The sequence below is a fragment of the Mytilus californianus genome, unplaced genomic scaffold (assembly GCF_021869535.1).
Source record: "Mytilus californianus isolate M0D057914Y unplaced genomic scaffold, xbMytCali1.0.p SCAF_5, whole genome shotgun sequence".
In the NCBI taxonomy this organism is placed as follows: Eukaryota; Metazoa; Mollusca; class Bivalvia; order Mytilida; family Mytilidae; genus Mytilus; species Mytilus californianus.
Genome location: NW_026262701.1, coordinates 63963287 through 63978749, shown reverse-complemented (window position 1 = coordinate 63978749; position 15463 = coordinate 63963287). Strand labels below are relative to the sequence as shown.

General features: G+C 33.8%; 1 protein-coding gene and 1 long non-coding RNA gene across 4 annotated transcripts in view; one reads left to right on the top strand and one right to left on the bottom strand.

Moving 5' to 3' along the window:
- LOC127701212 (uncharacterized) overlaps window positions 1–12066 on the top strand; it is a 115555-nt gene extending 103489 nt beyond the window's left edge. The window contains exon 2 of the long non-coding RNA XR_007981876.1: window positions 11221–12066. This is a non-coding gene — a long non-coding RNA (uncharacterized LOC127701212). The remainder of the gene's footprint in view (window positions 1–11220) is intronic.
- Window positions 1–15463, bottom strand: part of LOC127701140 (ranBP-type and C3HC4-type zinc finger-containing protein 1-like) — a 494271-nt gene that overhangs the window by 229604 nt on the left and 249204 nt on the right. For all 3 annotated transcript variants that reach the window (XM_052204944.1, XM_052204946.1, XM_052204945.1), the window contains one exon: window positions 6479–6656. In XM_052204944.1, coding sequence (XP_052060904.1) covers window positions 6479–6656 — 178 coding nt within the window. The remainder of the gene's footprint in view (window positions 1–6478; window positions 6657–15463) is intronic.

Sequence of the window (15463 nt, the reverse complement as noted above, 5' to 3'; positions counted from 1 at the left end):
CTATACCTCTAGCCAATGTAGAAAAGTAAACGCATAACAATACGCACATTAAAATTCAGTTCAAGAGAAGTCTGAGTCTGATGTCAGAAGATGTAACCAAAGAAAATAAACAAAATGACAATAATACATAAATAACAACAGACTACTAGCAGTTAACTGACATGCCAGCTCCAGACTTCAATTAAACTGATTGAAAGATTATGTCTTCATCATATGAATATCAGGCACAATCCTTCCCGTTAGGGGTTTAGTATCATACCATCATAACATATATGAGAAGAACATAACCCGTGTCATGCCAACAACTGGTTTTTAAATAAATGTGTTTAGTGCCGATGCAAAGACCCTATAAGTGAATCAATATTAACGCCAAAATATGCAATCTTTAATGACCTGACAACAGTATCGTAACTATATCCCTTCTTAATAAGTCTATTTAAAGGTTTGTTAGTTTCAGAGGTGAATACTGACATTTTTGTGCTTTATAAAGAATATTTCCACAAGAGTGCACACGCTGAAATGTCTCGCCTTCTTTACTAATCATTGATATTATGTTGATAGTCCTAAATATAAAGCTTTATTACAACTGTCACATAAACTTAACATTAACCAAGTAAACTAAACATTGACCAATGAACCATGAAAATGAGGTCAAGGTCAGATGAACCATGCTAGGCAGGCATGTACAGCTAACAATTCATCCATACAACAAATATAGTTGACCTATTGCTTATAGTTTAAGAAAAACAGACCAAAACACAAAAACTTAACACTGAGCAATGAACCTTGAAAATGAGGTCAAGGTCAAATAAAACCTGCGTGACTGCCAAATAGATCATAAAATATTTCCATACACCAAATATAGTAGACCTATGGCATACAGTATAAGAAAAACAGACCAAAACACAAAAACTTAACTATAACCACTGAACCATGAAAATGAGGTCAAGGTCAGATGACACCTTCCAGTTGGACATGTACACCTTACAGTCCTTCCATACACCGAATATACTAGACCTATTGCTTATAGTATCTGAGATATGGACTTGACCACCAAAACTTAACCTTGTTCACTGATCCATGAAATGAGGTCGAGGTCAAGTGAAAACTGTCTGAAGGGCATGAGGACCTTGCAAGGTACGCACATACCAAATATAGTTGAACTATTGCACATGGTATTAGAAAAAAAGACCAAAACTCAAAAACTTAACTTTGACCACTGAACCATGAAAATGAGGTCAAGGTCAAATGACACCTGCCCGCTAGACATGTACACCTTACAATCATTCCATACACCAAATATAGTAGACCTATGGCATACAGTATAAGAAAAACAGACCAAAACACAAAAACTTAACTATAACCACTGAACCATGAAAATGAGGTCAAGGTCAGATGACACCTGCCAGTTGGACATGTACACCTTACAGTCCTTCCATACACCGAATATACTAGACCTATTGCTTATAGTATCTGAGATATGGACTTGACCACCAAAACTTAACCTTGTTCACTGATCCATGAAATGAGGTCGAGGTCAAGTGAAAACTGTCTGACGGGCATGAGGACCTTGCAAGGTACGCACATACCAAATATAGTTATCCTATTACTTATAATAAGAGAGAATCTAACATTACAAAAAATCTTAACTTTTTTTTCAAGTAGTCACTGAACCATGAAAATGAGGTCAAGGACATTGGACATGTGACTGACGGAAACTTCGTAACATGAGGCATCCATATACAAAGTATGAAGCATCCAGACCTTCCACCTTCTAAAATATAAAGCTTTTAAGAAGTTAGCTAACGCTGCCGCCGCCGCCGCCGGATCACTATCCCTATGTCGAGCTTTCTGCGACAAAAGTCGCAGGCTCGACAATAAAAAATTGGATGTGAAATACCTGAACGTATAAGAACACACTATTGGAAGTTTTGTTGAGATATTTTTGTATTTTAAGCTTGTATTTTTTATGCCGCGGTGACAAAAAAGCAGATTTAGGCGTTACAGCTTACTTTTGGGTTATCGACAGGACAAAAACACCCCACCAATAATATTCAGGAAGGATCTATGAGTTTCAAGATGAGTAAATATAAGCACTTCTAAATAATTTAACTTACAAATATGCATATATTATGAATTTATTTTGCATTCAGGGCTTTAAGTAAACTATGCATACTGTAAACTGTGAATTTATGCTGAGTCATCATAGTTAGGCCCAGGATTTTCTCAATCTTCATGAAATATAACTTCATATTTGAGTTAATTTCTTTAAAATCTGTGAGATAAACCAAATTTGGTTAAATTCTGTATGTTCGCTTTTTTCACCCAATATGGGTTGCATTTCTGTAAATATTGACAATGCAATTTCCCATAGGAACTCCCTCTACGGCTAAAACTGTACCACTTTTACTATAAAGTTTTGAAAAAAATCATATCCTAGAAATATGGACTACAATTTTTTTCAAAGGTCAAAATATAGGGCTGTGCGGCATATTTTCAACGTTTATATGCCCCGAACTTCTAAGAGTTTAAACTAACACTAAATTTCTTAACTATCCCTACCTGACTGTGGGATTACCACAGATTTCTATATAGACAATATGCATATGTATATTTACTGGTAACATTCCCAAGTTATGTCTCTTTGAGATGAAACCTAGAGATCATAACTGGGAACCAGTATGTAAACAAAATTAATTATCTATGAATATTCTATATCTCCCCAAAAGAGGTGTGGTTTGAGAAATAGCTGTATTTACAAAGTGCAACCTTTAGTAACTTTGAAATGATCTTGTCTTGTTGATAATTTTTGCAATTTAAAGTTTCTCTCTATCTGCTATACTTTTCAAGATGATAGGCAAAACCATACGAAATATTATTGTTATACACGCTCTACAATCTGTCAATGCCTATATTTTGGCATTGCACCAGGTCATGTTTTTCTCTGACTGGTAATGACGTCTTTACACTAAACCCATTGGATGTTGGATGTGTACTAATTGATATATTTTAGTCTTAGATACATGATTTTTTTATTAGTTGTTATTGGCTTTGAACTAGCTGTCAGTAACTGTGAGCACTCTCAGATCTGTACTTTGTGTCTTTTTTGTTGTGGGGGATGTATAAATTCCCTGCCACATTTTGGTCTGTGTTTTTGTTAAGTTGTTTTTCTGCATTGTATCAATCTGATGATTCAAGCCCTTTCAACTGATTTTTATTGTTTGTTTTTATGTTGTACTGTTAGGGTGAGGGTTTGGCGCAAGCAAACATGTTTAACCCCGCCACATTCTTTATGTGCCTGTCCCAAGTTAGGGGTAGGGTTTGGAACTAGCAAAAATGTTTAACCACGCCTTTATGTGACTCTCCCAAGTCAGGAGCCTGTAGTTCAGTGGTTGTTGTTGGTTCATGTCTGATGTCTGTCATATTTATTCTTCGTAAATTGTTTTGTTATAAATTAGGCCATTAGTTTACTCAATTGAATTATTTCACATTTTTCAAGTTGGGGTCTTTTATAGCCAACTATACCGTATGGGTTTTTCTAATTGTTGAAGGCTGTACAGTTGCCTGTAATTGCTTACATCGGCTTCATTTTAACTTTGGTGTATAGTTGTCACATTAGAAATCATACCTCATCACCTTATTTTTATAAAAATATAAATCATTTAAGGGTAATAACTTCTTTAAAGAGTTGTCTGACAGTTTTGGCACAAATAGACAGTAGGTAGATATCATCATTCTGAACTTTTCTGCCACTGTCAGATTTTCTCTATCCATAGCGGTTTTCAAAATAATAGACAAAACTTGCGTTTTAACCCTTTGTTCTATTTCTAGACATGTTGGTTGTCAGGCAGTATCATAGGACACAATATTTTAAACTAGATATCCCAATGATGATTGTATCCAAATTTGGTTCCAATTGGCGCAGTAGTTTCAAAGATCAGATTTTTGTAAAAGTTAACGGAAGATGACAACAAGGGGAGCTAAAAATAAAACTGGTTGAAGCATTAAAACTCACTTCAAAATTGTCATATAAAACGGACAATATAGCATAGTCAAAAGAATATGACGATAAATAATCCTACAAGTATGAAAGCTTTATGTCAAACAGTCTTTTTTTTTAATATAAACGTATTTTGGATCAGAGGACGAACAGAGACCATTATCATATCTTCCTCATGTGGGACAAAAAACAAGACGCTCATGAGCCTGTGTCACTCACCTAGGTCTATGGACATCTTCAACAATGGACACTCTCCAACATTTTAGACTAAAATATAACTCATGACTAAAATCTCTTTTTGTTGATCTTGTATTGCTGATAATTGTTTCTGGATCAAACTTTATTTTATGGTATAACACCATGTGGCACAATTAAATAGCAATCCATAGACTTATACTCAAGTTATTGTCCAGAAACCAGAAAATCCTATTTTATTTGCCCCTTTTCGGCCCCTAATTATTTAGCAGTTTGGGCCAACCCCCAAAATCAATCCCAACTTTCCTTTTGAAGTATGGAACCTTGTGGTAAAATTTCATAGAGATCCATACACTTATACTCAAGTTATTGTCTGTGAACCAGAAAAATAATTGTTTTTGTTGGCCCCTTTTTGGCCCCTAATTACTAAACAGCTACAACAATAACCCCCAAAATAGATCCCAACCTTCCAATTATGGTATGGAACTTTGTGTTAAAATTTAAAATAGATCCATACACTTATACTCAAGTTATTGTCTGCAAACCAGAAAAATAAATGTGTTTGGAACAAGGAATTAATTGAATCTGGAATAATTTTGAATTCTGGAAAACTGATTAGAAATGTATGATGAAAACTAACCCAACTAAATGGGGTTAGCCATGCATGCATGGCTAAGGTTAATTTTACTTTCACTATCATTTCAGTATGAACTAACTAACACCCCTTAGCCATGCGTGCATGGCTAACCCTATTTAGTTAGGTTAGTTTTCATCATAAATTTCTGATCAATTTTCCAGAATTCAAAATTATTCCAGATTCAAATAATTCCTTGTTTTGGCCCCTTTTTGGCCCCCAATTACATAACAGCTATACCAATAACCCCCAAAATCAATCCCAACCCTCCTATTGTGGTATGGAACCTTGTGCTAAGATTTCATACAGATCCATACACTTATACTCAAGTTATTGTCTGCGAACCAATTTATTGTCTATGAACCAGTAATAAAATGCTTCGCCGAGCGTAGCTGGATACGACCGCAGAGGTCCAACCCTGAACAGTTGGGTCAAAAATGGACACAATATTCAAGATTGATACAGGTCTGAATTTGGATTGTAATTAAATATTTGACACATTATAGGTTTCTGACACAGAATAAATGTAGTCAAAGAACTTGAAATTGGTTGTATGATTTGAATTTATATTCAATTGAAGATTTCTTGCTGTTGTGCAATACACTGTGCTGTTGCGCAATACTTAGTAAATCTGTTTTCAGACTATAAACAAAGAATTAACAAAATAAATTTAATTTCTTTGGAAAATTGACAATTTCTTAAATCTTGAGGGAAAAAAAAATTGACCCCCCCCCAAAATTTTTTTTTTACCCCCCTCCAAAAAAATAATATTTGAAGAGAATTTTCTTTCCCCCCCCGCCCCCCCCCCCCTTTTCCAAAAAAATTAATTTTGAAACACAAGTTATTGTCTGAAAACTAGAAAAATGCTTGTTTTAGACCCTTTTTGGCCCCTAATTCCTGAACGGTTTGGGCAATTACCCCCAAAATGAGTCCCAACCTTCTACTTGTGGTATTGAACCTTGTGGTACAATTTCAGAGCAATCAAAATACTTATACACAAGTTATTGTCCTGAAACTAGAAAAATGCTTGTTTTGACCCTTTTTTCCTAAACGGTTGGGACCATCACCCCCAAAAACAATCCCAACCTTCCTTTTGTGGTATTGAACCCTTTGATTAAATTTCATAGAGATCCATACACTTAAACTAAAGTAATTGTCCGGAAACCAAATGTCTTCAGACGACGTTGAAGCTGACAATGTGATACCAATATACGACCGCAAAAAATCTTTTTGCGGTCGTATAAAAATGCTTCTTTTTGGACCCTAAAACGGCTACGTCAATACCCCCCAAAATCAATCCCAACTTTCCTTTTGTGGTATGGAACCTTGTTCTAAAATTTCATTGAGATCCATACACATATACTCAAGTTATTGTCTGCGAACCAAAATGTCTTCGGATGCAGACATTGCCATAACATAATACGAATGCAAAAAATTTTGCAGTCGTATAAAATTTTACTGACAAAGGTTGAAAAAAGATGACCATGATGCCAAGTGATAGCAATAGCTCACACTGGCCCTTTCGGAAAGTTTCTTCTGCATGTTTTCATTAAAAAAAATCATAGATTTTGATTAATTTTCAAACACTTTTTGGACATGAACTAATAATTATAATTTTACAACAACAAAAAAGAGGGAAAAGTACAAACCTGAAACTGTCATACGATGCTTTTTATCAAGCCCTACTGATTTTGCAGACACAAGATACAGAAATACTGTCTGACCATTTGTTACTCTAAGTCTTTGTAATGTCTCTTCATCCTTTGGTATTCTTTTACCAACTATCCATTTCTGTACCTCTACAGGAAACTTATGCTTAAAAAACATCTGAAGATAAACACAATGACAACTTTAATACAAAATATTTGAAAATTCCCTAAGCTTTTATAATTGCTGACTATATAAAACTAGAGGCTCTAAGGAGCCTGTGTTGCTCATCTAGGTCTATGTGCATCTTCAACAATGGACACTCTCCAACATTGTAGACTAGAATATAATTCATGGCTTAACTCTCTTATTAATTGATCTTGTATTGATGAGCATTTTTCTGTTAACAGTTTCTCTCTATCTTCTATAGTTTTTGCCCAACACACAAAATATTAAAGAGATGATAGCTCTGAGGGAAAAGATAGCCTCTGTTTTCGCTGATACACGTATTCTTTCCAAAAAAATAATTAAACTACACAATTATTTGCTCTTTGGTTCAATCTAAATATATTTTCAATTTTAAAAAATAATATGAAAATAATATCAACATGCTTGGTACAGTATATACAATACAGATGAACAATATAATTCTTGTGTATAAGTTTTGTTGTACATCTATCTCATTCTTAGAAATTCAGTTGCAATCATTTTACAAAGTATTCCTTGTATATGTTCTTATCAATCCCACATGCTCTGTGTCAAGCATACATTTCTACCACAATAAAATCACTGATCAATCTGTTCTTTCTTTGGCTTTCGGGGGATATGACCAAAAATGTTTCAAGAGTGCTTCATTGTAAATGGTTCCAAATAATGTTCCCCTCCCCCACCCCACCCTGCCTTGGACAAAATCTATCTGTCCAAAGGCATTAACTAAACAAGATTTTTTTTTTATTCTTCAAAACTTTTTATAAATATTGTAGACAAATGTAGGCTTGAGATCGCTTACAATGCAATTCTCAATATAATTAATATTTCCAAGGGGCTTAACACTTTTAAAAATAATTAACCTGCACTGATTTTCCAATTTGTCCGAGACATTGCTGATATAAACCCTTGATTTAAATTTCCCATATTATTAATATTTCTAGGGGCATTACTCTTTTAAAAATTATTGATAGAAACTGATATTTGAACTTGTCCAAGATATTACTGACATAAACCTTTGTTATAAATTTGATAAAAATCAGGCATGATATGAAGAACAGCAATAAAAGATGGAAACTGATTTTTGAACTTGTCCAAGATATTACTGATATAAACCTTTGTTATAAATTTGATAAAAATCAGGCATGATATGAAGAACAGCAATAAAAGTGCTGTTCCTTAGCTTTTTATGTGTTTTTTGCTGTGCATGTACTGATTTTGTGTCATGGATAGATACCCCATATCCTTTGTTTTTCTATTAGGTATATTAATGAGTTTGTACAGGAACTTTGGATACCAAACCAGGTACTTCATATCTGAGAAACAGGCAATATGTGCCCTCAATTTTAGAATTCATTCATACATTTTTGTATTATTCAAAATTATCAGTCAATATGTGTTCTACAAGGATCACCAGTCCTTCACCTTTCATTTGATACCTTAATTACTAAAATATATTCTACATAGTTTGATATTTACAGCTATGCGTAGGAATTATTTTGTTTTATATATGTACTACTTTCCAGTGTGTTCTTTTTTGACCAGGCCTGATTTGGTGGTGTTACACCTTACAAAGTCTATCTGAATCATTTTGCAAAGAATTCCGCTCATACCAGTGCTAGTGGCTGACTTAAACTTGCAGTGAGGTGAGTTTTTTTATGTTCTGTGTTGAAGGCCTCACTATGACTTTGAGATGAAGAACAGCAATAAAAGCACTGTTCCTTTGCTTTTTGCTGTCCATGTACTGATTTTGTGTCATGGATGGATACCCCATATCCTTTGTTTTTCTATGAATTGTACACATAAGAGCGCTTCCAATGCAATTTTCAATATAGTTAATATTTCTAAGGGGTATTAATCTTTTAACAAGAGTGCACACGCTGAAAAGTCTCGCCTGCTTTACTGACCATTGATTTTATGTTGATAGTCCTAAATATAAAGTTTTACTACATGTATCACATAAACTTAACATGATCCAAGAAAATGAGGTCAAGGTCGGATAAACCAAGCTAGAAATATATGTACATCTTACAATCTTTCCATACACTGAATATAGTTGACCTATTGCTTCCAGTATACAAGAAACAGACCAAACCATGAAAACTTTATATTGACCAATGAACCATGAAAATGAGGTCAAGGTCAGATGAACCCTGCCAGTTAAACATGTACATCTTACAATCATTACATGGATCAAATATAGTTGACCTATTGCATATAGTATCTAAGAAACAAACTTAAACAGGAAAACTTAATATTGACAAATGAACCATGACAATGAGGTCAAGGTCAAATGAACACTGCCAGTTAAACATGTACATCTTACAATCATTACATGGATCAATTATAGTTCACCATTTAGCATATAGTATCAAAGAAACAAACTAAAACAGGAAAACTTAACATTGACCAATGAACCATGAAAATGAGGTCAAGGTCATATGATACCTGCAAGACAGACATATACACCTACAATCTTTCCATACACCAAATATAGTTGACCTATTGTTTTTAGTTCAAAACAAGAGTACACATGCTGAAATGTCTCGCCTGTTTTACTGACCATTAATTTTATGTTGAAAGTCTTAAAGATAAAGGTTTTACTACAAGTATCACATAAACTTGGCATTTTTAAAGATCCATGACAATGAGGTCAAGATCAGATGAAACTGTCACACAGACATGTACACCTTACAATTATTCCATACAGCAAATATAGTTGACATATTGCTTATGGTAATTGAAAAACAGACCAAAACACAAAAACTTAATGTTAACCAATGAACCATGGAAATTAGGTCAAGGTCAGATGATACTGGCTAGACAGACATGTACACCTTACAATCATTCCATACACCAAATATAGTTGACATATTGCTTATGGTAATTGAAAAACTGACCAAAACACAAAAACTTAATGTTAACCAATGAACCATGGAAATGAGGTCAAGGTCAGATGATACTGGCTAGACAGACATTTACATCTTACAATCATTCCATACACCAAATATAGTTGACCTATTGCATATAGTTCTTGTAAAACAGACCAAAACACAAACACTTAACATTGACCAATGAACCATTAAAATTAGGTCAAGGTCTATTGACACCAGCTAGACAGACATGTACACCATACAATCATTCCATACACCAAATATATTTGACCTATTGCTTACAGTACTTGAAAAACGACCAAAACAAACAAAAATAACAATGACCAATGAACCATGAAAATGAGGTCAAGGTCAAATGAAACCTGCCAGTCTGACATGTACCCCTTACAATCATTCCATACACCACATATAGTTGACCTGCTGCTTGTAGTATCTGAGAAACGGACCTAACCATGATCACTAATCCATGAATTGAGGTCGAGGTCAGGTTAACCCTGTCTGACAGACATGTAGACATTGCAAGGAACCCATATACCAAATATAGTTATCCTATTACTCATAATAAGTGAGAAATTCAAATGACAAAAAAAATGGAATTTTTTTTCAAGCAGTCACTGAACCATGAAAATGAGGTCAAGGACAATGGGCATATAACAGACAGAAACTTCGTAACATACGGTATCTGCATACAAGGTATGAAGCATCCAGGTCTTCTACCTTTTGAAATATAAAGCTTTATACTAAAAGTTTACGCCGCCGCCTCCGGATAGTAATACCTATGTCTGGCATACTGCGACTTTCCTAGCAGGCGAGACAAAAAAAACAGACCAAAACACAACAAGAGGCTGTCAGAGTGACAGCAAACAAGAATTTCCTGCAGAGGTCGAACCCTGAACAGTTGAGCAAGTATGGACACTACATTTAAGCTTAGAACAGCTCTGAATTTGGATTGTGATTGAATATTTGACACAGCATAGGTTTGTGACACAAAATGAATGTGGTCAAAGAACTGAAAAATTTGAAATTGAACATTTACCTATTATGGTCAAATATCCAAAATCTAAGTACATTGTTAGAATCAGCATATCAAAGAACCCCAAGAATTCAATTTTTGATGAAATCAAACAAAAGTTTAATTTAGGACCCTTTGGACCTCAATGTGGACCAATTTGATAAAGGAGCCCAAAATCAAACAAGAGTGCACACGCTGAAATGTCTCGCCTTCTTTACTAATCATTGATATTATGTTAATAGTCCTAAATATAAAGCTTTATTACAACTGTCACATAAACTTAACATTAACCAAGTAAACTAAACATTGACCAATGAACCATGAAAACGAGGTCAAGGTCAGATGAACCATGCTAGGCAGGCATGTACAGCTAACAATTCTTCCATACAACAAATATAGTTGACCTATTGCTTATAGTTTAAGAAAAACAGACGAAAACACAAAAACTTAACACTGAGCAATGAACCTTGAAAATGAGGTCAAGGTCAAATAAAACCTGCGTGACTGACATATAGATCATAAAATATTTCCATACACCAAATATAGTTGAACTATTGCATATAGTATTAGAAAAAAAGACCAAAACTCAAAAACTTAACTTTGACCACTGAACCATGAAAATGAGGTCAAGGTAAGATGACACCTGCCAGCTAGACATGTACACCTTACAATCATTCCATACACCAAATATAGCTGACCTATTGCATGCAGTATTAGAAAAAAAGACCAAAACTCAAAAACTTAACTTTGACCACTGAATCATGAAAATGAGGTCAAGGTCAGATGACACCTGCCAGCTAGACATGTACACCTTACAATCATTCCATACACCAAATATAGTAGACCTATTGCATACAGTATAAGAAAAACAGACCAAAACACAAAAACTTAACTAGAACCACTGAACCATGAAAATGAGGTCAAGGTCAGATGACACCTGCCAGTTGGACATGTACACCTTACAGTCCTTCCATACACCGAATATACTAGACCTTTTGCTTATAGTATCTGAGATATGGACTTGACCACGAAAACTTAACCTTGTTCACTGATCCATGAAATGAGGTCGAGGTCAAGTGAAAACTGTCTGACGGGCATGAGGACCTTGCAAGGTACGCACATACCAAATATAGTTATCCTATTACTTATAATAAGAGAGAATTTAACATTACAAAAAATCTGAACTTTTTTTTCAAGTAGTCACTGAACCATGAAAATGAGGTCAAGGACATTGGACATGTGACTGACTGAAACTTCGTAACATGAGGCATCCAGGTCTTCCATCTTCTAAAATATAAAGCTTTTAAGAAGTTAGCTAACGCCGCCGCCGCCGCCGCCGGATCGCTATCCCTATGTCGAGCTTTCTGCGACAAAAGTCGCAGGCTCGACAAAAACTCTAAATACATGGTTAGATTCAGCATTTCAAAAAACCCATAAATTCAATTTTTGTTGAAATCAAACAAAGTTTAATTTTGGACCCTGATTTGGACCAACTTGAAAACTGGGCCCAAAAATCCAATATTTAAAAACAGGTTTAGATTCAGCATTTGAAAGAACCCTATATATATTTAATTTATGTTGAAATGAAACACAGATTAATGTTATCCATATACTTATTAAAAATTTTCGGTTCAAAGGGAAATAACTCAAACTGAATAAATGATAAACAAATAGTTCTCTAAAATTAGATATGATTTAACCACTAAAAAATAGTTCTCTAAAATTAGATATGATGTTATATATTTCAAATTATAATCAATAAAATCAGATATGATTTAATCACTAAAACTTTCTTAGAATCAGCATATCAAAGAACCCCAAGAATTCAGTTTTTGATGAAATTAAACCAAAATCAGAAATCTTAATATATGTTTATTAATAGACAATATAAGCTTAGTTTTTAAAGGAGTTCACTTCATCAAAAATAAATTGCTTCGCCGAGCGCAGCTGGATACGACCACAGAGGTCCAACCCTGAACAGTTGGGGCAAAAATGGACACAATATTCGCGCTTGATACAGGTCTGAATTTGGATTGTAATTAAATATTTGACACATAATAGGTTTTCTGACACAGAATAATTGTAGTCAAAGAACTTAGAATAGGTTATATGATTTGAATTTATATTCAATTTTTTGCTATTGTGCAATACACTATGCTGTTGTGAATTGACCCCCCCCCCCCCCCCCCCCCCCCCCCTTTTTTTTTTGAAAAAAAAAAACTATTTGAAGAAATTTTCTTTTTTAATTTCTGAAATCTGAAATGAGGAAAAAAAAATTCCACCCCCCTCCAATTTTTTTTTCACCTCCCCCTCCCCCCCCCCCTTTTTCCAAAAAAAAAATTCTTTCCCTCAAGATATGATCATTATCTCAATTCAAATTTTCAATGGAGTTTGCAACCATAATTACCCAATTAAATACATCATAAAAGTCTTAAAATAGAAAATGACAATCATAATCATGTTAAAATTAATATTCCTTAATCAGCATCTTTAATAGTAACTTCTAAAAATAAATTGACAGCTAATCACCTCAAGACAATACAACATTTCTTTATACATAATTTAAAAGCAGTGTAAGGGAGGTAATCCAAACACAAAACATTGTACTTAAAAGTAATTGTCCATTAACAAGGAAACCCTTGTTTTTCCCCCTTTTTTGCCCCTAATTCCTAAACGGTTTGAGCCATTACCCCCCCAAAGCCAATCCTAACCATCCCTTTGTGGTATGGAAACTTGTGGTATAATTTCAGAGAGTTCCATACACCGTTCCACGAGTTATTATCTGGAAACTAGAAAATTCAGTTTTCAGCGATTTTTCAACATAAAAGCCAAAATTTACCCCAAAATTACAATTTCTGAAAGAAATTGATGTTTATCTTTCTTTAAACCATAGAAGACTCTATTCTGCAAATTTTATGAGACACATGTTCAAAATTTATGTCAGATTAGAAAATAAATTAAATTTTTCGGTTTCAACTATATTTCAACAAAAGAGCCAATATTTACTCTAAAATTACAATTTTTTGGAAGGAATTTGAGGTTTATCTTTTCTTTACTGTAGAAGACTATATTCTTTAAATTTTACAAGACGCATGTTCAAAAATTATGTCAGATTAAATAAAATGCTCCGCTGGGCGCAGCTTGATACGATAGCAGAGGTCAAACCCTGAACAGTTGGGGCAAGTATGGACACAACATTCAAGCTTGATACAGCTCTGAATTTGGATTGTGATTAAATATTTGACACAGCATAGATTTCTGACACAGAATGAATGTGGTCTAAGAACTTAAAAAATTTTAATTTACCTATTATGGTCCAATATCTAAAATCTAAATACATGGTTAGATTCAGCATATCAAAGAATCCAAAGAATTCAATTTTTGATGAAATCAATCAAAGTTTCATTTTGGACCCTTTTGACCTCAATGTGGACCAATTTGATAACGGGGCCCAAAAAACAAAATATATGGTTGGATTCAGCATATCAAAGAACCCCATATATTCAATTTTTGTTAAAATCAAACTAAGTTTAATTTTGGACCCTTTGGACCTTAATGTAGACCAATTTAGAAAACGGGACCCAAAATTAAAAATGTAAATACACGGTTAGATTTGGCATATCAAAGAACCCCATATATTCAATTTTTGATGAAATCAAACATAATTTAATTTTGGACCCTTTTGACCTAAATATGAACCAATTTGATAGCAGGGCCCACAAATAAAAAATCTAAATACATGGTTAGACTCAGCATATCAAAGAACCCCATATATTCAATTTTTGTTGAAATCAAACAAAGTTTAATTTTGGACCCCAATTTGGACCAACTTGAAAACTGGGCCCAAAATAAATAATCTAAATACATGTTTAGATTCAGCATATCAAAGAACCACATATATTCAATTTATGTTAAAATCAAACTAAGTTTAATTTTGGACCCTTTGGACCTTAATGTAGACCAATTTGAAAACTGGACCCAAAATTAAAAATCTAAATACATGGTCAGATTCAGCATAACAAATAAATAAATGTGGTCAAAGATTTTACAAATCTAATATGGTCATAATCTCAATTCATATTTCCAATGGAATTTGCAACCACAATTACCCATTTAAATTTACCATAGTGCTAACTTAATATATTTTATAATAGAATTTAAAATATGGTGTCAAATCTTTCATATGGATTTTTTTGTAAAAAAAAAAAGATGCAACATTTGCAGATATTTTTACTGGTCTTCCTTTATAAATATGCATTTCTTTAAACATAATTTAAAAGCAGTGTAAGGGAAGTAATCAAAACGTTGTATTTGGATTACCTCCCTCACACTGTTTTAAATTGTATTAATTGTTCATTAATCATTACTTTATACATAATTTATAAGCAGTGTAAGGGAGGTAATTCAAATGATGTTTTTCCCCCTTTTTTGCCCCTAATTCCTAAACGGTTTGAGCCATAACCCCCCAAAGCAAATCCTAACCATCCCTATGTGGTATGGAAACTTGAGGTATAATTTCAGAGAGATCCATACACCTTTCCACATGTTATTGTCTGGAAACTAGAACATGCTTATTTTTGGCCCCTAATTCCTTAACTGTTGGTACAATAACCTCCAAAATCAATCCCAACCTTCCTTTTGTGGTATTTAACCTTAAGGTAAAATTTCATAGAGATCCATTCACTATAACTAAAGTTATAGTGCGAAAACCAATGTGTCTTCAAACGATGCCGACGACGCCAACTTCATACCAATATACGACCGCAAAAATATCTAACCACACGGTTAGATTCAGCATAACAAATAAATAAATGTGGTCAAAGATTTTACAAATCTAATGCGCCATACTGTGCAATTAAAGATTACTTGAAATT